The 26,830-nt window shown below is 44.8% G+C and overlaps 2 protein-coding genes across 2 annotated transcripts in view; one reads left to right on the top strand and one right to left on the bottom strand.

Annotated features, from left to right (window-relative positions):
* LOC147737261 (uncharacterized) overlaps positions 1 to 26,830 on the top strand; it is a 365,313-nt gene that overhangs the window by 181,089 nt on the left and 157,394 nt on the right. The gene's annotated exons all lie outside the window — the stretch shown is intronic.
* On the bottom strand, positions 1,355 to 4,064 carry LOC147737264 (uncharacterized). The gene has a single exon (XM_086922251.1). It carries the CDS (start codon positions 3,947 to 3,949, stop codon positions 1,649 to 1,651), a length of 2,301 nt encoding a protein of 766 aa, XP_086778377.1. The 5' UTR covers positions 3,950 to 4,064; the 3' UTR covers positions 1,355 to 1,648.

Genomic DNA, 26,830 nt, shown 5'->3' with positions numbered 1-26,830 from the left:
GCACTCTCTCCTCAGCATCTCACGGTACCATCGCTTCACTGATGCACTCTCCTCAGCCTCTTACTGCACCATCCCTTCACTCTCTCCTCAGCTCCACTATACCGCCTCTTCACTGTTGCACTCTCCTCAGTCTCTCACTGCACCATCCTTTTACTGCTGCACTCTCTCCTCAGCCTCTCCCTGCACCATCCTTTCACTGATGCACTCTCTCCTCAGCCTCTCCCTTCACCATCCCTTCACTGCTGCACTCTCTGCTCAGCCTCTCCCTGCACTGTCCCTTCACTGATGCACTCTCTCCTCAGCCTCTCCCTGCACTGTCCCTGCACTGCCCCTTCACTGATGCACTCTCTGCTCAGCCTCTTCCTGCACCGTCCCTTCACTGATGCACTCTCTGCTCAGCCTCTCCCTGCACTGTCCCTTCACTGATGCACTCTCTCCTCAGCATCCCCCTGCCCTGTCCCTGCACTGTCCCTTCACTGATGCACTCTCTCCTCAGCCTCTCCCTGCACTGTCCCTGCACTGTCCCTTCACTGATGCACTCTCCTCAGCCTCTCCTTGCACCGTCCCTTCACTGATGCACTCTCTCCTCAGCCTCTCAATGCAGAGTTCTTCATTGAGGAACACCGCCTAGCCTAATCTTATCATGAAATTCTAGATTTCAGTCATATGTTAAGAAACAAGTGTGAGTAGAAACCTTTTGGGTGGAGAAAATGTAAGACATTAATATTGTGAAGTTTTTGTTAATTAGTTGATGTTTGCAAGTACTAACACTTCTCTGTGTCAAGTAAAGACCTTGAGAGTTTTGTAACTTTCAGATACTCAAATTGTGGATTTTGTTGCAATTAAAATATTTTCAAGGCCTGAAATTTCTTTGGAGGTTGCATGCGGGCAGCCTAAGTTATCCTGCAAGAATTTCTTGATTAATCCTATTGAAACTACAATAAGTGTTCTCTCATGTAAAGTCAGGTTGTTAGAAGCTTTTCTGCAACTCAAGATACGCCTTACTTTTTACCTGGTGCGGGTGCATTTCTCATGTTTAGTGAGATCTCCTTTATGAGTATAACGTTTCTGGCTTTCCCCTCCTGTATAAGGCTTTAGTCCAGTGTGAATTCTCTCATGTGAAATGACATTGTATTCGTGATTAAACCTTATCTGACATTCAGAACACACAAGGCTTTTTTCTCCCGTGTCAGTTCGCTCATGAAAAGTGAGAAGTAATTTGTGACCAAAACTTTGCTTGCATTTCGAGCACTCGTAAGGTTTTTTCCCCAGAGTGGGATCTCTCATGAAGCATAACTCTGTCTTTCAGATTCAAGCTTTTATGGCATAAGGATTTTCTTCAGTGTGGAGTTTCTCATGGTGAGATAGTGTTTTTCTCTGCAGCTTTTCTGGCATTCAGAGCACTCATAAGGTTTTCATCAGTATGGAGTGGATTATGGTTAGTCAGGCTGTGCCTATCAAAAAATAGGAATTTCTGGCATTCACAGCATAGGTAATGTTTCTTCCCTGTGTGCGTCTGCTCATGTAGAGTGAGATTGCGCTTAAAATTGATGATGCTTTTCTGGCACTTGGAGCACTGAAGTCTTTTTGATGGTGTGTTTTCTTATGGTGCCTGTAACCATCACTACCTCTGAATCTTTTCTGACATTTAGAGCACTGATGTTTTTCCCCCAGTGTGGATTCTCACATGTGCAGTGAGATCAGATTTACGGCTGAAACATTTTTGGCATTCGGAGCACTGATAAGGTTTCTCCCCAGTGTGGGTTCTTATATGATGAGTGAGACCGTTTTTGTCAATGAAACATTTCTGACATTCCGGGCACTGATAAGGTTGCTCTCCTGTGTGGGTTCTTCTATGCCGAGTGAACTGGGTATGGGTATTGAAACATTTCTGGCAATCCGTGCACTGATAAGGTTTTTCCCCAGTGTGGGTTCTTATATGGCGAGTGAGATTGATTTTTTCACTGAAACATTTGTGGCATTCAATGCACTGATAAGGTCTTTCCCCAGTGTGGATTCTTATGTGCCGTGTGAGACTACTTTTTATACTGAAACATTTCTGGCATTCAGAACACTGATAAGGATGTTCCACAGAATGGGTTATTGAATGTTGAGAAAGACTTTGTTGGTTACAAAACCTTTCCTGGCTTTCAGAGCACTGATAAGGTTTTTCCCCAGTGTGGATTCTTATGTGCTGTGAGAGACTACTTTTTAAACTGAAACATTTCTGGCATTCAGAGCACTGATAAGGTTTTTCCCCAGTGTGGGTTCTTATATGCACCTTGAGTTGGCATTTTACATTGAAACATTTCTGGCATTCAGAGCACTGATAAGGTTTCTCCCCAGTGTGGGTTCTTATATGCACCGCGAGATGGCGTTTTTCATTGAAACATTTCTGGCATTCAGAGCACTGATAAGGTTGTTCCACAAAATGGGTCACTGCATGATTAGAAAGACTTTGTTTGTTACCAAACCTTTTCTGGCATTCAGAGCACTGATATGGTTTTTCCCCAGTGTGGATTCTTGTATGTTTAGCGAGTTTGATTTTTACACTGAAACATTTCTGGCATTCAGAGCACTTAAAAGGTTTTTCCCCAGTGTGGGTTCTTATATGATGAGTGAGACTGTTTTTGTCAATGAAACATTTCTGGCATTCCGGGCACTGATAAGGTTTCTCTCCAGTGTGGGTTCTTCTATGCCGAGTGAGCTCGGGTTGGGTATTGAAACATTTCTGGCAATCCGTGCACTGATAAGGTTTTTCTCCAGTGTGGGTCCTTATATGTATAATAAGTCCTATTTTTCTAATGAAATATTTCTGACATTCAGAGCACTGGTAAGGTTTTTCCCCAGTGTGGGTTAATACATGTAGAGAAAGACTTTGTTTTTTACAAAACCTTTTCTGGCATTCAGAGCACTGATAAGGTTTTTCCCCAGTGTGGGTCCTTGTATGTACAGTAAGGTCTCTTTTTTTACTGAAATATTTCTGGCATTCAGAGCACTGGTAAGGTTTTTCCCCAGTGTGGCTTAATACATGTAGAGAAAGACTTTGTTTTTTACAAAACCTTTTCTGGCATTCAGAGCACTGATAAGGTTTTTCCCCAGTGTGGGTCCTTGTATGTCGAGTAAGGTCTCTTTTTTCACTGAAATATTTCTGGCATTCAGAGCACTGGTAAGGTTTTTCCACAGAGTGGGTTATTACATGTCGAGAAAGACTTTGTTTGTTATAAAACTTTTCTTGGCATTCAGAGCACTGATAAGGTTTGTCCCCAGTGTGGGTTATTGCATGTCGAGAAAGACTTTCTTTGTTACCAAACCTTTCCTGGCATTCAGAGCACTGATAAGGTTTTTCCCCAGTGTGGATTCTTGTATGTACAGTGAGTTTGCCTTTGCAACTGAAACATTTCTGGCATTCAGAGCACTGAAAAGGTTTATCCCCAGTGTGGGTTCTTCTATGCAGAGTGAGACTGGATTTTTGACTGAAACATTTCTGGCATTCAGAGCACTGAAAAGGTTTTTCCCCAGAGTGGGTTCTTATATGCTTAGTGAGATTGTTTTTGTAAATGAAAGATTTCTGGCATTCAGAGCACTGGTAAGGTTTTTCGCCTGAGTGGGTTATTACATGTCGAGAAAGACGTTGTTTGTTATAAAACCTTTCCTGGCATTCAGAGCACTGATAAGGTTTTTCCCCAGTGTGGATTCTTATATGTTCAGTGAGATAAAATTTACTGCTGAAACTTTTTTGGCATTCAGAGCACTGATAAGGGTTTTCCACAGAGTGGGTTAATGCATGTAGAGAAAGTTGCGTTTTGAAACTAAACCTTTTCTGGCATTCAGAGCACTGATAAGGTTTTTCCCCAGTGTGGATTCTCATATGCGTAGTGAGATTAGATTTACGGCTGAAACTTTTTTGGCATTCAGAGCACTGAGAGAGGATTTTCCCAGTGTGCATTCTCTCAAATTCAGTGAGATGAGATTTATGGCTGAATCTTTTTTGGCACAGGTAACTTTTTCCCCAACTTGGGTTATTTTGCTTTGATTGAGGCGGGTTTGAACACTGAAATTGTTCTCACAGCCCGTGTTTTTAAAATGTGTATTCCTAGAGTTAATATCTCTACATTTAGTTTTCTCTTGCTTATATGCCACGGTAAGAGTGAACCCGCTTTTAGAGTCGGGCTTGTTTAGATAATGTTCAGCATTAATCTCTAAAAGATATTGTGTGTAATCTTCTTAACACTTGAATTGAGCAAAATATGTCTGGATGCAGCCCTGTAACACCGGTCGAAATGTTTGTAGCAGATAATAGTCTTTTGGTTATAGCCTCTCCGGCAGCAACTTATTTTGTGACTGAAGTTTTTCTCAAATCTATTAGTATAGGTTCTTAGCAATGCAGTGATAAGGTGTTAGTCTGATATTTTATGATTAAACTGAGAAGTACCTTTTTGCACTGGCGTAATGGCAGTAACTGAGAACATTAGAACATGCACAGTAATATTGTGGCTCATCAGTCGCAGAACATCAGTTCCTTTTACCCGTTCTGTGTTTGGTGTAAGGTTAAGGATTGTAGTTCTGAAGACAAGGATTTATTTACATTAGCTAGCGCAACAGTGCTCATTTAATCCATTTTGATATTTAACAGTTTTAAATATCACTCCTGCACAACAGATAAGGTTGAGGCGATTTACATAGAATTACAGAACAGTACACAATAAAAAGGAAACAATCTGAGATGGTCATGAACAACACAATAAAGTGGTGAATTTTTAACGTTTTCGCCAGAGTGAGCAGAATGGGTCGAGGTGTTATATCCCGAGGCAGATAGTCTCAAACTTGCGTAACTGGTTAAAAACGGTTGTTGAACAAAGGTGATTTTCCAATCTTTTGGTTGTTAGCGTGCCAGTTTCGGAGTCTTCTTTCAGTGTCTTTTCTTTGATGGTTTGCAGAAGAAACCTTTTGTTATATCTTTCTTTTATGCAGTGCGTGCTTCCTCTATGAAATTACATGATGCTTTAGATCATGCGTGCTTTAGATGAACGTTATTCTGTCATGCTGAGGCAATTTGTCTTTCTGATAATATTTCAGATGAGGACGTTGTGATTGGTCCTTCTGGCACTATTTCCGATGCTGTGTGGACAGATATGCCTTTGCTCTGGGTTAATGAAATGCAAAATTAGAGACTTCACTTACAGGTATAGTACTTTCCTCAGCTCCCACTTCCTCACCACACCTAGATTTTGGAAATTGTTTAAACTTAGAATGCTGGATGTCCTTCAGTTTTTCAAAATAATCCTTCTTATGGCACTAACATTCAGTTGGCTGGTGCTAAATCTTGCTTTCTTCGTCCGTAATTTCAATCACCTATAGTATTAAAATTAAATAGTTAATACATGTAAATATCCCCAAAAATAATTTACAAGCCATATCAAAGCAGAATTGCAAAATTTTGAAAGTGTTGAGCTGTTCTTCAGACAGAGCAGGGTGTAGAATGGTAGCCTGAGAGTACTTGGATCTAGGAGTGAGGATTTGTAGAATTTCCAACATTTTATTAAGCTCAGAAAGGATACATGTACCCTATGGACTTGTAACATAGAATCCCAAAAGCAGATAACTGGGGGAAACACACAATTCTTCCCTCTGTTAGAAATATCTTTCCCCTTCCCTCCCCTGCTTCGCCCATCTCCCCCCCAACCAACCACATGCATATATCTACCTCCTGCTTAAAACAAGTGGTAAATAAAAGCAGAAAAAAAGTATGAAATAGTGAATGGCATGTGGTTTGACAGGCAGAAGAATCTGTTCCTCGTGGCAACTCCCCAGTACATGGCGTCAAAACTGTAACTGCACGTTACTGGGATAAATCTACCACAAAACAATTACATGAGATTTTTCTGCCACCCCAGTACTGTGCAACTTCTAACAAGGGACTATGAGAGATCTTGGACCGGTCCTGTGACCTGGAGGGTCACACCAAGTGTGCCCTCATTTAAGGCAGAGGACTGTCATGGGTTTAACAGCTAGAGCGGTGATGGCAATGCACCCTGTTGTAAGGACCAATAGCCTGATTAGATCTTTGCATCATGGTCAGTGGAGTGGCTTTCTACTGACACACCCATGTATTGCTCCATTTCTATTCCTGTGCCCAGACTTTGCAATAACATCAAGTGCATGTGTAGAGTGTTGGTGTGCGTAGCATAAATGCAATGTGAGAGTGCGACAGAGTAAACACCATCTCCTGTCTGCCAGTTGTGTATACAAGTGGGACCATCTATCCCTCATTTATACCAGAGTTCAAAGTCCTCTGTTACCAAGGAATAATGTGCTCTACAAAGTACGCAGGTGCCTGCTGTGACACCAGGGATGGTGTCAGCCTGACAGTTTATCTAAATTGAATGGACATCACCTGTAAGCTGAATTACTTAATGGAAAAGCTGTGTAACTGTCCTGAAGAGCCTAGAAGTCTGCCTAGAAGCCTGCCTGTCTGGTAAGAAAAGGAAGGGAGTTTCACTATCCATCAGGAAGACAAGGCTGTCCTGGAAAAAGCAAGGTACGACACATCCTCGTTATCTGTAGGGCGAGCCGGAAAGCCATCCAGCAAGACCAGCTAGTCTGAGGGATGCCAAGACTCTCCCAACAGTTCAAGGCAGAAAATAAAACTCTACGACAACATGATTGTTGAGGCCCAGTAGGACGATTGTGTGCTGCCAACATGCCCATTCAAGGTTGCATTTGCCAAATTCCTAACACAACAAAGTCTGAATCTACTGACTTCTTGAAGAGCCTGTGTTGGGCTTTTAGCTGCTGAATTTCTGACCACTCTGTGTCAGAGGTCCATGAGGGACTACAACTACTCCAGTGTCGAACACCCTGTCTGAGCTTATGCCTGTGGTCCAGCCGGCCACAATGTGGGCTCAATTGCTGATGGTCAGGCCTCCAGAGGGGGCTGCACTTACAGACAGGCCAGGTGTGACTGCTACCTTGGGACTGCTTATCTTCAGGCAACTGCAAAGAAAAGAGAGTGGGTGCCCTACTAAATGCAGCACTATATCCAGGACAAAAGCGCTCCACAAAACCTGCTGGTGGGTCACTGCTCTCGCGAGTCTTCGGAGGTGCCATTCAAATGTCGGGAAACAGGAAAGAGACCCAGACAAGACTGACTCATCCTGTGAAAGGGTAAGACACTTACGACAGAGCATACACGCATTGGGGGTAACTGGAGTGACAGAACTGACCCCCTATACTATATTCATGATACTCCTAAATGCTCCTAGAGCGCAAGAGGGTATCAGACCTGGACGCACCTGTCTGCAGCACATGTTAGTCTGGCATGCCTGCACTATCTTTTCACCCGGACAGTCCATAAAGAAGACTTTAGGGTCGCTACGCACATAGCAGCTGCTGCGATCGTCCGCTGCGCGGTCGAGAGTGTGATGTCATTTTATGCTGTCTGGAGGTGGGATCGTCCGGCCAAATTCACCGTCACCCAGCACCTTCCCTATGATGGCGGCAAAACTATCAATCAGTTTCCCCTCCCAGCGCCTGATCGGCTGCAGAGGGCAAGGCCACTAAATTAAATGGGTATGGGTAAGTGGGATGTGCAAAATGAGCCATGTGAGCTGCTCCCGGCTTCCGCCTCAGGAGACAAGCGCTCTGTCAATGAAATGCGCTGCTGAGGAGGCGCCTTAAGTACTGACTGGGGGTGGAATCGTCTGGCCAAATACACCGTCACCCAGCACCTTCCCTAAGATGGCGGCAAAACTAGCCACTAGCATAATGATGGATTCAACCCAGATCTCTTGACTTGGGGTGAATGTTTTGATTTGTTCTGCATTCCGTCCATCAATTGTGTGTCTTTTGCTCTATTATCATTGCAGCACATAAATTCTATACAAGAATTCCGATGGTTCAATTAATAGTGAAACTGCTAATGATATGTTATTTTGATTTGATATCGTACCCAAGTTACCCCTAAGCAGAAACTACTTTAAGGAGAAATTTAGGATTGGTACGTAGAACCCCTCTGTCTTTGTGAAGTTGAAAGAAAGGCTCTTGTATAGGTAATGCCTGAAGTTCATCAACTCTCCTTAGTGAGGTTATCGTTATGGGGAAAGCAACTTTCCATGATAGGAATTGTAACGGAAATTTGTGCATTGGTTCAAAAGGCCGGCCCATTAGCCTTGTAAGGACTATGTTTAAGTTCCACTCTGGAGCAGGGGGAATACTTGGCGGTATAACCCTTTTTAATCCTTCCATGAAGGCTTTAATCACTGGTACTCTGAAGAGAGATAGGTGTTGTCTATTTTGCAAGTATGCAGTTACGACTCCCAGGTGTAAACAAATGGATGTGTAAGTTAATCCACATTGCTGTAAATGCAACAGTTAACAAATGATTCTGCACAAACGCATCAAGATGATTGATATTGTTGTTGTTACAATAGGCAACAAAATGTTTCCATTTGCTGCATAACATGCTCTAGTACTGGCTTCCAAGCTTCCTTGAGAATATTTATACAGTCTGGTGGTAGTTGTAAATAACCAAACTCTATGACTTCAGGAGCCAAATCGCTAGGCTGAGTTCTCTGGGAATTGGATGTCTGATTTCTCAATGGCTCTGAGTGAGGAGACTAGGTGTGAGATGTAGCTTTTGATGTGGAACCACTGAGAGTTCTAAGGATGAGAGTACCAAGGTTGACAAGAACATGTGGGGGCTATTAAGATCAATGTGAGGGACATTTGTCTGAGTGTCCGAACCAGTAATGGAATTAGCAGGAGAGGCGGAAAAGGGTAAGCAAATATCCCTGACCAAATCATCCATAGGGCATTGCCTTTGGATGCTGGGTGTGGGAACCTGGATGCAGAGTTTGGGCCTTTTGCGTTGTTCACTGGAAAACCTCAGTTTTGAAAGTAGGGAAGAAGAACTTGGGGATGAAGTTTGTGAACAGTTAGCCTTGTTGTGTTCTATCTAGGACCCCGATCAATATTGTGACCTCATGCCCCTATGAAGTATTTAGGGGTTCCCAAGGCCTACACGCTCCGGAGATAACCCACTCACACTCAAGAACTGTTGGCACGGAAACTGTAAAATGCAAAGAACAGGTTTATTAAAACCCCATGGGGTGGTGGTACACTCAAACAGCACCCTTCGGTAATGCAAGAGGTATCACACCGAACATCGGTGCGACCTCATATTATATACAGTTTTGGGGCAATAAAAGATAGGCGGCACAAGTTAAGACACATTTTCGAGACATATATGGTCATGTTTTGGAATACTGCCAGCTCATTGGAGGGGGCACAACTCCGCTGGTCAGTTTGGTGCACATTCCTGAAGGTTTACGGGTCAGTGGGAACTGCGCATGTGCGGCTTGACCAGTACTAAAAATAGCCTGTTGCTGGGCAGATAAGCGTGGTCAGTGGAACGGACAACGGACTAAAGGGCACGTCGGCCACGAGGCCGCTCATGATCTAAGATGGCCGCCGTAACATTCAAAATGGCGTTTGTCATATATAGCCAAGTTAAGGAGGACAACGTGTAGGTTCAGCTAATCGCTAATGCGAACGGGCCAATTACGACAGACGACCCTTTTAGCGTTTAGCTGAATCTACCTCATAATGAACATAGTCAGGATGTTCGTCCTCGATGTCTATTAACATAATTTGTGTCACCTCTTTGTGTAGCATCATTTTGTCATGGGCAAGAGCTCGCCTTGATGGTAAGCAAGCTGATAGACACATTGAACATAAAGCAGGGCCACATTGAATACACAAGCATATAAAGAACATTGCTCCCACAAGTATGCAGAGAATTGTCAACAGTTTCCAGCCCCACGTCGCAATCATGGACCAGAACCATCCTGAAAGTGTCCAAGTCCCATTGTCTGGGTGTATCTCAGCAGCTATTTTATGCAGTTTGGAAATAGCATCATACACAGATGGGGAATTGTCCGGGACGTATACGCAACAGCTGCTTCCGATAATTCTGCATGCCCCCCCACGATCAGCCAAAACCATTCTATTTTGGAGGGTGACAATTCTGGAAATCTGTAGTTCCTCAGTAATATTCCCCAGGGCAACGGCAGTGTCATTTGCAACGGCCTCGACAACGCGTGTCAGTCGTCTTATTTTCCGGCTGTTCAATGCAGCCCCCACAAAGGAGAATAGTCCCAGATTAAAATCCACATACTGTTGTAATGCAGTGTCCGTTTGATCAATGTCCTCTAGAGCAACAGTTCGCTTAACCCGGTTCAAAACGAAATCGTGGTACAATGTGTAATCATTGTGGTACATTGGCGGGGCAATGAATAGCGGAGGTAGCACAAACGATACGTAACACGTGCCCAACCACCCCACTGGAAGCTGATGATACCCCTTCGTTCCACAGATAAAATAGGTGTTTCGAGATGCAACAAATGAAATGCCATTCGGGCTATCAAACGTGAGAGTAATGTTACATTCACTTTTCCCCACTGCAATCGTGCCCTTGTTTCTAATACATAAATCGGCTTTTGTAGCAATGACATTTATGACATGAGCACTAGATACGTTCACATTTCGCTGATTACTATATACACGTGGAGCAGATACATTGTCAGGCCTGTACTCTTCCCATTCGAAACGTGTACCCTCAGCCCGGGGAAACCCATCCTTGTCATGGGAACATACTTTATTCAAACGGAAAAGCACCCCCCCCCTTTAGTTGGCCATCTCAGAGTAAAGAGGAGAGTGTACCAGGCGTTGCATGACCCATTGTGCGAAAACGGGAGTGGGATAAGTGGGGTGCCCCCTCTCTTCTGGTGCCCAGGCAACATTCCGCACACCCAGCAATTAGAGGTATTGGTCATATTATGCGTGTGGTGAAGAATCTGAATGAAGCTGTTATTTAAGTACGTTTGGCGATGGCGCTCTTCATGGAAAGGCAATGTAAAATGAAAATGTTCAGACGGTGCCGGGGTAGTCGGCAGCAAATGTTCACGTACAGGCACCACAAGTTCGACTACCCAGGCTATAACAGCAATCACCACAATGGTCAAGACAAAGAGAAAGGCACCCAATATTTTCTTATCACGAGATGCCGTTGGTGCCATAGTTCAAGAAAGTTTGTGCAAAGTCTCAAGTGGCACAAATTGTTCACAATGTTTTCACAAATTGTCTCAGATACACGTGCGTGTATACCTAAAAAAAAGAAAAATGCGGTGCTGAACTCCGAGGTAGCCGTTGTTTTCTTCTCCGGGCCAAGACGGGTGTCGCTACTCTGGCAGAACTGATCCCCCCCCCTTGGAATTCCCGGTTTCCGTTTCACAAACCTGGAGCGGTAACCAACCAGTCATAATAAGGAACAAAAATCTTCTTATCGTGGACGTAGATCGTAGCGCTCTCTTCCGGTAGCAGATTGGTCCGGGAAGGCTCCCTCCACTTCGGCCGACGTCACAGCTGGGCTCTTTTCTTTCTCCAAGATCTCCTTATAATCAGTCAACACAGCAGGAGTCACCAGATCCGGAAAGACACGGCGACAATGTGTCGAATGCACCCACCGCTTCCTGTTCGTCACTCGTACTGCGGTGCGGGTCGCCAGGAGGACCTGCTCGGGGCCCTTCCACCTGGGCTCCAAACTGCTTGCTCTTTCAAACGAACGGACCATTACATGGTCCCCAGGGCGAAGATCGTGGCCTTCTCCAGTGGAGTTATCAGGGAGCGCTTCTCGAACCTGTTGATGAATAGAGAGCAAATCATTTGTTAATCGTGCCAAATAATCATTCATCATAACACAAGGCACATCATGTATTAATCGCGGCTTGGGCACCCCCCAGATATTCATAGGGCGGCCAAACACCACCTCATAGGGCGTAAGGCCAGTTCGTGAGTGGGGTACTGATCTGAGAGATAGTAGTGCTAGCGGCAATGCATCTGGCCACTTCAACGATGTAGACGCCACGATTTTGGCCAGCTTAAGCTTCAAGGTGGCATTGTACCGCTCGACCAAACCTGCTGACTGAGGGTGGAATACAGCGTGGAACTTTTGCTGAATCCCTAAACCCTTCAGTACATATTCCACAATCTTTCCAACAAAATGGGGCCCATTATCGCTCCACAAAAATCTGCAAACTCCAAAGCGAGGAAAGAATTCCTTAAGCAACACCTTAGCTGTTGTCAAAGCCGTATTGTCTTTCGTGGGGTAGGCCTCAACCCATTTGCTAAAAGCACACACCACCACTAGGACGTACTTCAGGTTATTGCAGCGCTCGAGTTGGATGTAATCCATTTGAAGCACTTCAAACGGTGCAGAAGGTGGAACGAACCCTTCTTTCGGAGTATTGGTCCCCTTCCCAGGATTGTGTTGCAAGCATACCAGGCAGGTCTGCACTACTCTCTTTGCCGTATTCGCAATCTCGGAATGTTCCCAAACTCGTGTTAAAAGACGAGTGATTGCAAGAGCTCCGACATGGGCCAGTCCATGAGTCATCTGGACCATCGCCTGTAAGTAAGCCGCAGGCAATTTCCACTTCTCCATGTCTTTGCTTCTCCAACAACCTTCGTCATCTAGTACCCCATCTGCTGCCCAAGTCGTAAGTTCAGATTCTGTGGCTGATTTTTGAATATCCCGTATCTCTGCTCTAGCATCACTCCATCTCTCAGCCTGTGATTGTACCACGTACATAGGGGAGCTAGTTCGGGACATAGCCGTCTGCCTTGCTATGCTGTCTGCAAAGGCATTTCCTTGACCCACTTTATCCGTAATCTTCTTATGGGCACTGCACTTCACTATCGCTACTTTTTTAGGGCTAAGCAACGCATTTAGGAGATCACGTACTAGCTCTCCGTGCATAATGTGCTCCCCGTGTGATGTCAGAAACCCGCGTTCCCTCCAGAGGAGCCCGAAGTCATGGGCCACTCCAAAGGCATACCGGCTGTCTGTGTAGATGTTCACACATAAGCCAGCACTCAGTTCGCAGGCTCTTGTCAAAGCTATCAGCTCTGCTGCCTGAGCCGATTTTTGTGGTATTCTAGCTGTTTCGACCACCGTCTTAAGAGTCGTGATCGTATATGCTGCGGAAGTCGTACCATCTGGCAGCCTCAAACACGATCCATCAACCCACAGTTCCCCATCCACATCTGGAAGTGGCACATCCTGTAAATCGACACGACCCTTTGTCTGTTCCTCAGTCAGGAAAACACAATCATGATGTTTTTCTTCCTGACCCTCCTCGGCCGGATAGGGCAATAAAGTCGCAGGGTTCAAAGTAGCGCATCTTTTCAATGTTATGTGTGGCGCTAAAAGTGTCAGCTCGTATCCTGTAAGTCGTGCACTCGTGAGGTATTGGGTCTTTGTTTGGTTTAACAGGGCATCTACTGCATGAGGAACTAACACCAACAATTTGTGTGATAACACTATGCCCTCACTCTGTCGTATGGCTACTGCTGTTGCCGCTACCGCTCGAAAACACCCAGGCAGCCCTCGTGCTACAGGATCCAAAATGGCAGAGAAGTATGCACATGGTCTCTGCTTATCCCCGTGTAACTGCACTAACACTGACAACGCACACCCATCATTCTCGTGTACGTACAATGTGAAAAGTTTTGTGTAGTCTGGTGTCCCTAACACGGGTGCGGAACAAAGGGCCTGCCTCAACTGTTCAAAAGCTCTCTGACATTCATCTGTCCACTCAAGAGGCATCGGTGTGGCTTTGGACAGTAATGCTAGCAAAGGTTTTATGATATGTGAAAAACCCATGATCCATTGCCTACAAAAGGACGTCAACCCTATGAAGGCACGCACATCTCTCTGCGTGCGGGGGACTGGTGTATCTAAAATTGCTTGAATTCGGTCAGATGTTAATGCCCGCCCCTCCTTAGACAACAGATGACCGAGGTAGGTCACCTGGGGTCTACAGTATTGAAGCTTTTTCTTGGAAACCTTGTGATTGTTTTGTGCCAAAAAGGAAAGCAACGCAAGCGTACTCTGTTCACATTGTGCATAGGAGTCGGCGGCAAGCAGAAGGTCATCCACGTACTGGATGAGCGCACCGCCAGACTGCAATTTAAAGGAATCTAGTTGACGTTTCAAAGCCTGGCTGTAGATGCTAGGGCTTTCAGTATATCCTTGGGGAACACGACAAAATCTATACGATTTATTATTGAGCGTAAAACCAAACAGATATCTACTATCTGGGTGAACAGGGATGGAAAAGAACGCATTCTTTAAGTCAATGACACTAAAGGTGGTGGCCGTCGGTGGAACCAAAGTAAGCAAAGTTGTGATATCGGACACCACTGGGTATTGGGGAATGACAATTTTATTTATTTCACGCAAATCAATAATAAACCGATAGATCTTGCCATCTGAGTCTCTCTTAAGAATCGGTAGAATAGGGCTGTTACAGACATTATAAGGGACCTCCTCCACCACCCCTGCAGAAATCAAATCCTGAACAATATGTGTCAATGCAATTTCACCTTCCTTCGAAATCTTATACTGTGGCACTCGTGGTAGAGGGGCCCCCTCCTTTACAGTAATGTGTATTGGTGGAATGCGCATCTCTCCCACATCCGTATCTGAGGTCGCCCACAACGTGTGCGGCAAAGAGGCCAAAGCAGGGATGTCTAGAATGGCATAAAATCTGTCAGGGTCAGGGCAATCATCAGGGTCAGGGTAGTTGTCGTTCAAAATAACCCGCACTCCCTCTGGAGCGCAGCGTATTGTTGCTCGAAAATATTTAAGCAAATCAATGCCCAGGATATTGTCTGGGGTATGGGGTGATAACAAAAATTGGCCAAAACTAAAGTATTTGTCAATGCATAGTGCAAGGGGCTTGGACAATGGGCTGGGGGAGGGTGTGCCATCAAACCCTACACACGTAATCATTTCGCCAGACAGGGGAGCCCTCGGAACCAAGTTTTTCGACAGAGCACTACGAGTAGCTCCTGTGTCGACTAGAAATTGATCAGTAGAACCCAAAATACCCGCTGTTACATATGGACCTTGCTGATCTACCGGCACTTCAACTGATTCCTTACCCCATCCTACGCAATCCTATGCATGCACATAATCCTGATGTTCCACATTCTCTCCTTCCGAAATCTGATATTGATTCCGTCTATCAAACGTATTTCGTTCGTCCTGGCCACGGCCCCTCTCCTCAGCCTGCCTACGATCACCTCCACCACCTCTCGCTCCAGTATAACCTCCTCTTGACCTTCCACTGCCTCGACCACGCTGGCTACGCTGTTCACGAAGTACCGGACAATCTTCGGCCCAATGCCCAAACTCCTTACAATAAGCACACTGATCCTCCGCAATGTCCGTACGACTATACGATGCATTACCTCCACCTCGTCTACCTCTATCATTCCCTCTACCCTGTGTTCCCCGAACCTGCGCCAACATCACCTTCGTTTTCAATTCCTTCGCCTTTTTCTCTACACTTTCTTTAGCCTCCACTTCCTGCCGCTCATAATACTGAGCCATAGTTAACAAGGACGCAGGGGTCGCCGTGGCCCAGGAACTTTCACTCGACTTCAATCGCTTTGCAATCTCTGGTAGGAGATTAGCTACATACTTATCTACAAACAAATGCCGACCCGTATCGTCTGTTAAAGATTGACCACTATAATCATGAAATGCCTCCTCGAAGCGCGTAAAGAAATCTGAAACCGTTTCATCGGGTTTCTGCTTGCACGACGTTAACATGGTCCAATCAATCTTTTTGGAGGGAACAAGCGTTTTTAATTTATGTAAGATAGCTGCCGGGAGATCTAGGATTAGCTGACAAGGCTTACATGCTGGTTCCCTATCTAAATCTGCAGCATTTATTTCTTTCCATGTCCCCCCCAATATCGTTTCATCATTATTTTTACGAATCTGCCGCCACATATCAGGTGGTAATATCAACCCAAAAAACAAATCTATGTCCACGAGAGTCATCACACAAGACGATATAGCCCCCTCCACCCCTTCATAAAAAGCCGCTGGATTCTTCCGAAGATCAGGTAAAGAATTTTTCAATGCCATGACATCTGCTCTATTCCATGGAGTGTAAACCCAGTTATACACAAAATACCCTTTTGCATCCTTTGACAATTTATCCTCATCCGTACCTTCCCCCCTCGGCGGAACATACAAAGGCGCAGCTTCACGCATAGGCATAACATGCAACGCAGAACTCTTATCTGAACCACGGAGAGAACACTCTCTGGCCTGCCCATCATGCTCCAATTCAGACTCCTTTTGTTTCCTTTTCTGCTCCTCCCGCAATCGAGTTGTCTCATCCCGCAGCTTGATCAATTGCGCAAACAGGTCATCGACATCTGAAAGATCAAAATCACCTTTTGTCAAATTTTCACGATACACTGACAATACTTTGGGCTCTAACGTATCAGAAAGGTCACGATATGCGCTCACAACCTCATCAGCCAAGGAAGACAGAAAATACATCAATTCAAGATCCGACCACCCTGTTTTTTCTGATATCAATTGATCCTGAGTAACAGTACGCTTATTCACTTTGCGAGCCCAACTACGTAGATGAGAGGACCTCTCCGCAGTAAACCTGAGAGCAGATACACCCTTCTTGCCCGACTTATCCTGTCCGCCATCATCGGAATCCACAGCTGGAGCCGTCGGCGTAACGTACGGAGGCGGTGACCGATCTAACAAAGAAAAATCATCAATTTCATTATTAAGGACAGGATAAAGCGGTCGGCGAATAGGAAATTGACCAGTCGTTTGCAAATTACGTTCCCGTTCCTCCCTTTCTTCCTTCTCCTGAGCCTCCTTTTCCTCAAGCTGTAAAGCCTTATCCCGAGCAGCCTTGCGCTGCTCTTTGTCCGCCAAGGCAACCTCACGCTTCATTCGCTCACGCGCCGCTTTCTCCCACATTCGCACGCAATCAAACATGTTTTGTCTAGACCTGCGTTGAAACATACATTGCTCTACAAATTGTATTTTACTCAAATCGTACGACCCGTGTAGGGGCCATTGCAACTCAGGATCGGCTTTGGTGTATTTATGCCATAATTTACTGTACATAATAGGGGGAAGGCCGAACTTTATATACATGTCCCTATTTGGAGTTCCCTCTGGGGGAGCCGGCTGTGATTCCGCTAACCTAATTGAGGTACCTTCTCCTAAACAACACATTCCTCGGAGTGTACTGAAAACAGGCATGTTCAAAAGTATCACGAAAGCGTGACACCGGAAAAATGGCACTTACAGTTCTCCACACGATCGTGCCGCTCAAAGGGAAAAAAAGAAAGTTAGAGAAACATCTCTACATGCCTGCCTATGTGAAGTGCACTACACATATAAGTTCAAAGATCACAAATTCACAATGTTAGCTAACTCAAATCAAAGTTCCTAGAACTCGGCAAGCGTCCGAAGACTACCTCACCGATCACAAAGCACAGATTTTCAGCAAGCGTCCGAAGACTACCTTACCGAACACAAATCGCAGAACTTCAGTAAGCGTCCGAAGACTACCTTACCGAACACAAAGCTTACCAAATTCCCAACTGTCCAGATTCCAACTGCCAAGGTCTTGTAAGCCAAATCAGCCAAACGGCACTTTCGCAGCGATGCAGACACTTCAAAGACTCAGTCGGAGACCGGCGCCACCTGGAAGGTCAGATCGGAAGGAAAGGAAAAAACACCGTGGCAGCCAAGACTCGGGTCACTCGTGGCAGCGCGCGCCCATGGCGGGTTTCCAAGCCTTCGTCACGACCTTTCCTTCGGGCATCCGAGTCGCCGATGAGTCCCTTCGTGGTCGCCAATTGAAGTATTTAGGGGTTCCCAAGGCCTACACGCTCCGGAGATAACCCACTCACACTCAAGAACTGTTGGCACGGAAACTGTAAAATGCAAAGAACAGGTTTATTAAAACCCCATGGGGTGGTGGTACACTCAAACAGCACCCTTCGGTAATGCAAGAGGTATCACACCGAACATCGGTGCGACCTCATATTATATACAGTTTTGGGGCAATAAAAGATAGGCGGCACAAGTTAAGACACATTTTCGAGACATATATGGTCATGTTTTGGAATACTGCCAGCTCATTGGAGGGGGCACAACTCCGCTGGTCAGTTTGGTGCACATTCCTGAAGGTTTACGGGTCAGTGGGAACTGCGCATGTGCGCTTGACCAGTACTAAAAATAGCCTGTTGCTGGGCAGATAAGCGTGGTCAGTGGAACGGACAACGGACTAAAGGGCACGTCGGCCACGAGGCCGCTCATGATCTAAGATGGCCGCCGTAACATTCAAAATGGCGTTTGTCATATATAGCCAAGTTAAGGAGGACAACGTGTAGGTTCAGCTAATCGCTAATGCGAACGGGCCAATTACGACACATATACGGCTATAATCAATACATATCCCTATAATGGCATAAACAATCAGAGCCATATTTCAGTAACTCGTCTCTGCAGCTCATGACAGTCCATGACACAGCAGAAGCCACTTCCTTAGATTCCTAGATAACACACCGAGTTCTTTCGACATCTCAAACCCCCCAGCAACCTGGGAAAGCCCCGCTTGCTTTGTTTTGATTAGTAATAGAACTCCTGCGAGCACTGTAAGAACGACCAGTTCTTAATGACATCTTTATTGACGTCTTATGTCCAAAAACTTACGTCAAACTCAGCACCTTTCAGGTATAAATATACCAACGTTGCCTTAAGCAAGCACACAGTGGTGGTGAATACTGGAGCAGAACAGCTGTCCCTTGCAGAGCCCAGCAGATGCGAGAAGCCCACGGACGCTGCCCCTCCTCCTCCTTGACGCGCTGAGAAAGACGCTGTCTTTTCTCCTGCCGAGAAAATCCAGCTCCGGCGTTTCCAGCCTACCCTTGCGGGTAACTGGGATATCGGGTCCTGAGAGGAGATACCAGACCTCCTGCATTCTATTCCAGAGGTACGGTGCTGACTAAACCCTTAGAGAGAATTCTTGAAACAAACTCTTGGCAAAACCAACTTAACTTAAACTGCTACTTACTTACTCCCTCCCATGTATTAGGCTTAGGTCAGGTACAGAGGGGTAGGCATAGTTAGAAGCACCAGTTGAGGTCGTTAGCTAATGTATATATGAATGTATATATTTTATTCATTTTAACCATCTTATGGCTAAGAAACCATATCAATGCTTTTACAGTATTATTTCGTAATACTCCTTTTACTGTACGCACTTTTCATAATAACAGGTTTTGCAATTGTGGCAATTCATTTCTCTTGCAAGAGAAGGAAGACTGCTGAATAAATAATATATTTTATTGAAAAACGCCCGTCTCTCTATTCTCTGCATCCTGGTGAAAGTAAAATCTGCACAACTGACTGAGTGAAAAAGCTGTCTATTGTTTCACACGACTCTAGAGATTGACTCTTATTCTGAGGAGCAAAGTTGTCATGTTTATGCGGTTGTCGGAAGCTGAATCCCTTCTTGTTTGAGCCAGGGAAGCTGATCACTTCCTATTCAGTCAAGAAAGTTTCCAGTGACCTCTGAGCTAGCTGGCGCAAACCTTAAATTAAGTCTAACATAGTCAGTAGAGACCTAGAAGACCGCAGTCCTACGTCTACACTGCTGTTTATGTTATTCCAATGTGCAGGGCCTATAGGGAAAATAGGAACTGCACTACATGGCGCCCAACGCTTGGTAAGGCGATAAAACTAACGCAAGACGTTAGAGTAACTCAGTCGTGCTTTTCACACAGACCCTTTCTCCTGTAAATACTCCAATAGACGTCTGAAGTGGGTGAAAGGTTAAAATCCACCGGAACTTAGTAGGAAGAGATTCCTATGTAAAGTTTCTGGTTTAGTCAACGTTGAAGGATACAGTGTTCCAAGATATTGTGCACCTAATCTTTGTTTCCTTGGAAACCTGCTCTGCAAACCTTCATTAATACAATGCAAGAAAATGGCAATAACAACGGAACCAATGAAGTCGCAGTAGGCGCGAATCAACAGGGTCCCGATGTTACAGGGATTAATGAACCGGGTGCGATTATCATCCCGGCAAACATAAGAAAATCTATAACTTCAAAACTTATAGAAAACGGACTGACATCACAAGGTGGTACAGTCATTTTCGTGATAGAGGCACACGAATATCGGCAGACAGAGGTATTCTATTCTTGGATAAACTTTCCAGCGGCAACCGCTACAACACACGAGTTTCGCTATTACAAAATAGAGGAACCACCAGAAAAGTACGCTCCTTTCGGGGAGATTGAAATCCCATTAAAATACCAAGAGCACCTGCTCTGGTTTAAAGGCGCCCTAAAACATAATGATCACATCACCAGGCTCGGTCCACTAGGTAGACCAGGAGCAACGTGGCCGGTTCTAGCCTGCTACACACCACATCCATACATTGAAAAAATGTCAAGAGAAGAACTTTTAGCACAGCTAAAATTACTGATTAAAATACATAGACAGTTAGTCCAATATGTAATGCGGACTGCAACAGTCCAAACAGCTGTTAATGTTCCACAGCTGACCCCTCATCAGGAGAACACAAATAAAATTACACCACAAAACATACAATCATGTCTTGGAAAAACTCCCGCAAAACGGGAACAAATTCCTTTCTGGTTAGCACAGAAAATTACTCAAATAGAGGCAGAATTTTCGAATACAACCCCTATTGAGAAACACAGAATTCTGACTATCTGCCTTCCGATGGGGGTCGCACCACATGTGGAGGACTGTGACACTTGGGGTACAGTCTTTGCTTCCATTTACACAAAAACACATGGTGTTCCGTCCATGGCGGTAATACCGGATGTGCTAAAACAAATTCAGAATGAATACGGTCCAGAACCTGCTTTAACTCTTGGTATGAAATTACTGAAAGACTTCAAGCAGGTCTCGGCTATATTACTAGCCAATATAAAAGGAGAAGCAGCATCTGTGGCGATCCGCCAGAAATTGAAAGAAACAGATATAACAGATCAACCAATTGAGCTTGCCAGAATCATAGAAAAATGCTATGAAGAATTAGGTAGAGATAGTTTGGGTGGGAAACCAGTAAAACCCCAACTACTCGAAAATCCTGAAAAATTATTTATTAAAAATAACCTAAACACTCCTAAAAAGAGCTGGGATGGAAATAAACAATCCACTCTCAAAGAAAAAGTTTTCCAGTCCAGAGGAAGGTCTCCTTGACGGAGGGAAAGAACTCCGACTCGAGAACACCAGTCTCCCCAGAGGGAGCACTCTGAGAAAAGATATAACCTTAGAAATAGGGATAACTTGAAAAAGCCTGATAGATATCAAAGTATTGATACACATCCCTCTCGATCTTTTTCGCAGAAATCGGAAAGTAGAGGACGGTCAGACCCAAGGGAAGAGCACACCAAGTCCAAAGACAAGGAACCTGCTCAAAGTATAAAATTACAATTCCCAAGGAAGAAGGTAGCCAGTATTAGAGTAATCGAACATGCCGAGAATACTGAGGACACAGCTGAAAAACGGAGAGTGGGCACAGACAATGCTAGACAGTGCAGCAGAAATCACCATAGCTCTCCAGATCCTGATTAGTCATCTGGAGACAGTGGACACGAATGAATACATTCAGGTAGAAACTGCAGACACCAGAGTTAGCGAACTTCATAAGATATACGAAATAACACTGCGTATAGAGGGAGATAAGACTAGAAAAAGAAGGGGTCTATTTTGGGATAACCTCTCAAAAGGCTATGATATCCTGTTAGCCGAGAAAGATTGGCCCCAGAGTTTGGCAGGGAGTGCCCTCATGGCGAAGAAATGATTATGCTATTATCACACTAAATATATATATGCAAGGAAATGGGCAGTAGCCCAGGCACCAGCATTATACAAAAATCATGTAGGATGGGATGAGGACTCTGCTCTTCACAAAATCCAGTTAAAAAGTCAAGCGACTGCACAAAGGCAGTACCCAATTAAGCAAGAAGCTAAAAAACAGATCAGGGAGATTTTAGATCAACTTGAATACCAAGGGGTAATTGAAACATGCACCTCTCAAATGAACAATCCTTTGTTTCCTGTCTCCAAACCAGACGATTCATATTGTCTAGTCTTGGACTACAGACACCTTAACTCATGTTGCAAAACATTTGCAGTACAAAATTCCCACAGTGCGGCACTAATGAATAACATAGTTCGCAAAAAATACAAAACGACATTAGACGTATCTAATGGGTTCTTTTGCCAAAACATTGCACCAGAAAGCAGATACTTGACCGCTTTCTCAATAATGGGGTCACAGAAAATTTTCTGTAGGCTCCCACAGGGATTTAAGAACAGCCCAGGACTATTCTCAGCCAGAGTAACAGAGTTACTACAAATCTATGATGATGAGGCATTATCTTATGTCGATGACATCTATCTCACAGACGACGACTTGGATACTCACTTGAAAAGGGTGAACACCATAATACTTGGGTTCGCAGCAGAGGGTTACAAATTCAACTTTAAAAAGTCGAGATTTGCCCATCTAACAGTCTTATTCTTAGGATACGAATTATCAAGTGAAGGAAAAAGCCTAGCGGACAACTTCTTAGAGAAGTGCGCTGTACTCCAAGCACCAAAAATGCTGAAGAACTTACAATCGATTCTAGGCTTCCTGAATTTCGGAAGAACTTACATTCTAAACTACGCAGAGAGGATTAAACCTCTCTACGAATTAATTAAACCTGATTTTAAACCAATCAACTGGACTCAAAAACACACGGAAATTTTGAGATCACTGCAAACAGACATGTTAGCGAAAACAAAATTAGAAACACGTGACAATACACGCAACCTTGTAATCCGAGTCATCCCAGGAAGATGCTGATTCACGTACCTGACCTCTAATGAGGGAGAAACGGTACCAATAGCTTACAAATCACATTTGTACACACAAGCAGAAAAAACATTCAGTCTCACAGAAAATACTGTAAAGGCAGTGCAAACTGCTATAGCGAAAGAACGAGCACTAGCACAAGGCAAAAGGATCACTGTTCTCACAGCAGAATCCACCTTCAAGGCACTATTCAGCCCAGTAAACCTGCCTACAGTGTCACTGGATCCGAAATGGATACAGTGGGAAAATTCTCTTGCTGCAGAAGACGTGAAATACTATTTCACCCCGCACATGAAAAAACTGAATGATTTAAAATATGAAAAAGAATGTCCTCTGCCAATCGAAATTCTCCCTCTAGAACAGTACTCCTGTATAATCTATACAGACAGATTTGTACAGCATTACAATGTAGAAGATAAATCCTACGATGCAGCCTGCGCGATTATTAAAGGTCGCTGGCTCTGCGGTAAATTCAGACCGAAAATAACAAAAACTGAATCACTGAGAAAATGTTCGGCTCAGCGAGCTGAAATCAGATCTTTAAAGATGGCTCTTGAAAATGCCGAACGTGAATCCTCGACACTAATCGTGTGCGATTCGCCTTTTTGCGTCAACTCCTACAATAATGATTTGCAGAGCTGGGTTCAAAATGATTACAAGGATGACACAGGTGCCACAATCAAGCATAAGATGCTTTGGAAACAAGTAGTTCTTTTACAGAAAGAACTACAAAAGACTCACGTGATACACACTCTGAGTCATTGACGTGATGGCGTTCATGTTGCAGGGAATTCATTGGCTAATACAGCCATAGCGGAAGCAAGTAAACCGGCTTCCGTAGCCACAAAAAAGCGTTCAGAAAAATACATAGACGGGGAAACCATGCTGGCAGTTAAAACGTCTTCAAAAGGCAACTGTGCAGCATTACCTGTGAACTATCCACTCAATTATGCAATTTTGCTCGTATCCCTGGAGTGGGGGATAGGGTAATTCCAAACACGAACCGGAGAAAGTTATTAATAGCAGACGCACACATGGGTGAAGGTCCAAGGCACAAACAGATGAAGGAATCTCTGACCGAATTACAATCAGTATACTGGTGGCCGGGGATGAGCCTGCACCATTATAAATTTGTAAAGAACTGCCCAGACTGCGACAGAGACCGCAGTAACGAGTCAAGTGGAGTAATGCCATGGCCATGTATGAAGGTAGCATAGAGCTATCTACACATGCAATCCAGCGTCCTATTCAATGTTCCCTCTAATTTTTTTCCTCTGTGTGCGGCAGTGTAGGGTCTCTGTGCGCTGCAGCCATGGCTATGCGCACGAGGAACCAGACCGTGTGTGTGTGTGGCGCCTAATTTGAATGTCTCTTCTATACAAATTGATACTTTAAGCAGAATAAAGTCTGTACTTTTGCAGACAACAGTGCCCATCACGTCATCAAAAGAAACGTGTGTATAAGAACCAGTTTTGGAATAGAAAGCAGGCCTATAGCCTGTGGAATCGCTGGGGCTACTCTAAACAACCAACGGTTAGGATGCAGGAGGACCACGGGAGACGCGTGCAGTGACTAAACACAGCCGCAGGTTACCATTGACTTTCTATGGGAAACGAAGAAGTTACAAAGTTACAGATTATGGGCACACGGGAGGGAACTACGATGGAGCCCTTTTAGACTAGGACACTAGGAGAGTCAATACCCGCAGGAGCACCAGAGTACTCGAGTTACCTCACCCAGGGAAGCCGGGTGCGTAGGTGTCTTTTCGTGTCGGGTTTCGTCGTCGATTCCAATGGAGAGCTGCGAAGAAGTGCAGAAGGCGACCAGAGGAAAAGTGTCCAGGTTGATCCAAGAGTGGATTGAAGATCTGAAGAACCTGAAAGCAGAAGGGACAGAGTCTGGGTCACTAGCCAGTGACCAGGAAGGAACCAGGAAGGAACCAGGCGATTTCGGGTGATTTCAGGTGAAGAAGTGAGGCTTGTCTCTGCAGCCACGAGGACCAGGAGGCGTCGACAATGACCAGGAGCTGGATTCGAGCTGTCCCACGAAGGATCTAGTGGACTGCGGTGTCGGTATCTGGATTGGACCCAACAAGCCTTGGCAAACGCAATCTACGCAGGAGATGAAGATTGGCTTCGGAGCAGACCAGCAAGGTCTGAGGAGCTTATCGTTTGTAGGGAAGCTGAAGCAAGCCTGGAGCAACCAGGAAAGCGAGTTAGTTTTAAAAGAAAGTCTTCCAGGGGCTCACTAGCCAAAGGGCAAGGAACCGCGAAGACGCGTCGAGCTGAAATGCAGGAGCGGGCTCCACGGGACACTCATAGAGTGTGGAGGCCTGTGCGTCGGTGCAAATGTGGCTCGGATCTGGGGCTTCAAGCACCCCAAAGCACAACTTCCAAATACCTCGGAAAGTAGATCCAGCTTGCAAAATGCAGGATGTCCAGGAGTTCCGTATCACGTATCTCGTGTCCGCCACGGGTCTCAGCTTTGCTGGGAACGTCGAGCAGCGTCAGAGATGTCTGGAAGTCTGTGTCCTGTGTCACAGAGTCTTCAGGATCCGGCGGGAGCCTCTACAATGCAGACCGGCAAGATGCTTCTTGGTGCCTGTTTGAACAGGCACCAAGGAGGTGTCTTCCGTCTTCCAGTCTGCCAGTATTTTTAGACACCGTCACAAAGTGGAAGTATACGACGTGTTACGAATTATTTGACTCTTTTTCCAGACATGAAGCAACATCTAGACAACATATATCATTTTATTAGAACAGGAGAAAAACCAGAAAGTATTCACGAAGCCATGGCACACAGGAAAGTGGAGATTCAAACTATGATCTTACAGTTTTTGATAAATTGTTTGATAAGGGAACAAGACCAGCCAGGTAAAGATAAAAACGAGATGAAAACTCTGATAAAATGGAGTGACAACATAGCCGATGGTAAACATAGTAAACAAGGTTGTATAGAATCTATGTACAGAAAGATCTGTAAAGAAATTATAGAAATACACGCAAGGGAAAAAGAAGCAAGAGAAGCCGAGAAAACGGATGGTGATGTCTCAGAAGACAGTGATATAGAAGCTGAGGATCCAGACAGAATAGCATATATAGGTAGGGCGAACCCCTTTGACAGACCCATACGCCCAGAATGCAAGAAACGTTTTCTTCCTCCCATACCAGAACAATGTTCTCTTGAGCATCTATTCCAAGCTACCGATAAGGTATTGAAACATCGAATAGGTTACAGTGAACTTAGTACTATGCCTGAACAAGAACTAGCCCGGTCAGCAGTCCAATGGGCCGGCAATTCTAGTGTATATCAAGATGACGTAGTAGCCCAAACATTTTTGAATCTTTCCCCAGACGTACAGCGACTAGCTGGTATGTACATGATCCAACACCTCATTACACTGTATGAAAGTCAGCATTCTGATCCAGGTCCCCTACATAATGTATTGGAAGAGTTACTCCTAAAAAGATGGAGAGGCCTAGGTACCGATTTAATTAATGTCATTCTAGAACAGAGACACAAGTACAGAACTTTCCTGACTCCACATTTTGTTCCCGTTCCACCCCCGGTAAGGAAAACATTTTACATAGACAGACAGAATCCTTTACGAGAAGTTCATCCTGTTCAGACAACGGGGGGTACGCTTCAACGAGTATTTGTTTACACCCCCACAACGAAAATGGAATTATTGGAATTATTGGAAATGAAAAAATTAGTACCGTACCATGATAAAGACCATGCAGGGTTTCACCGCGAATTAAAAGACATGCTCCGCATGGGAGAGTATACGTATCCCGATATACTTAAAATTTTAAAAGTACTGTTGCCTGCTGGCATTTACGAGAAACTGAAAGAGAAACAATGGGAGGTGGGAGAGAAAAAGATTGATTGGGCAGCATTAGAAAACGAAGAAACTGGTCTCGGGGACCTTGCCAAAGCAATGCCCGAGTTATTAGTACAGGTTTTGCCAAGATTACTAGCAACTAAAAAGGAAGACTGGGATGCAATCTCAGCCTGCAAACAGA

Source organism: Lissotriton vulgaris, chromosome 1_1 (assembly GCF_964263255.1).
Source record: "Lissotriton vulgaris chromosome 1_1, aLisVul1.2, whole genome shotgun sequence".
Classification (NCBI taxonomy): Eukaryota; Metazoa; Chordata; class Amphibia; order Caudata; family Salamandridae; genus Lissotriton; species Lissotriton vulgaris.
This window is presented reverse-complemented; position numbering and strand designations above follow the sequence as displayed.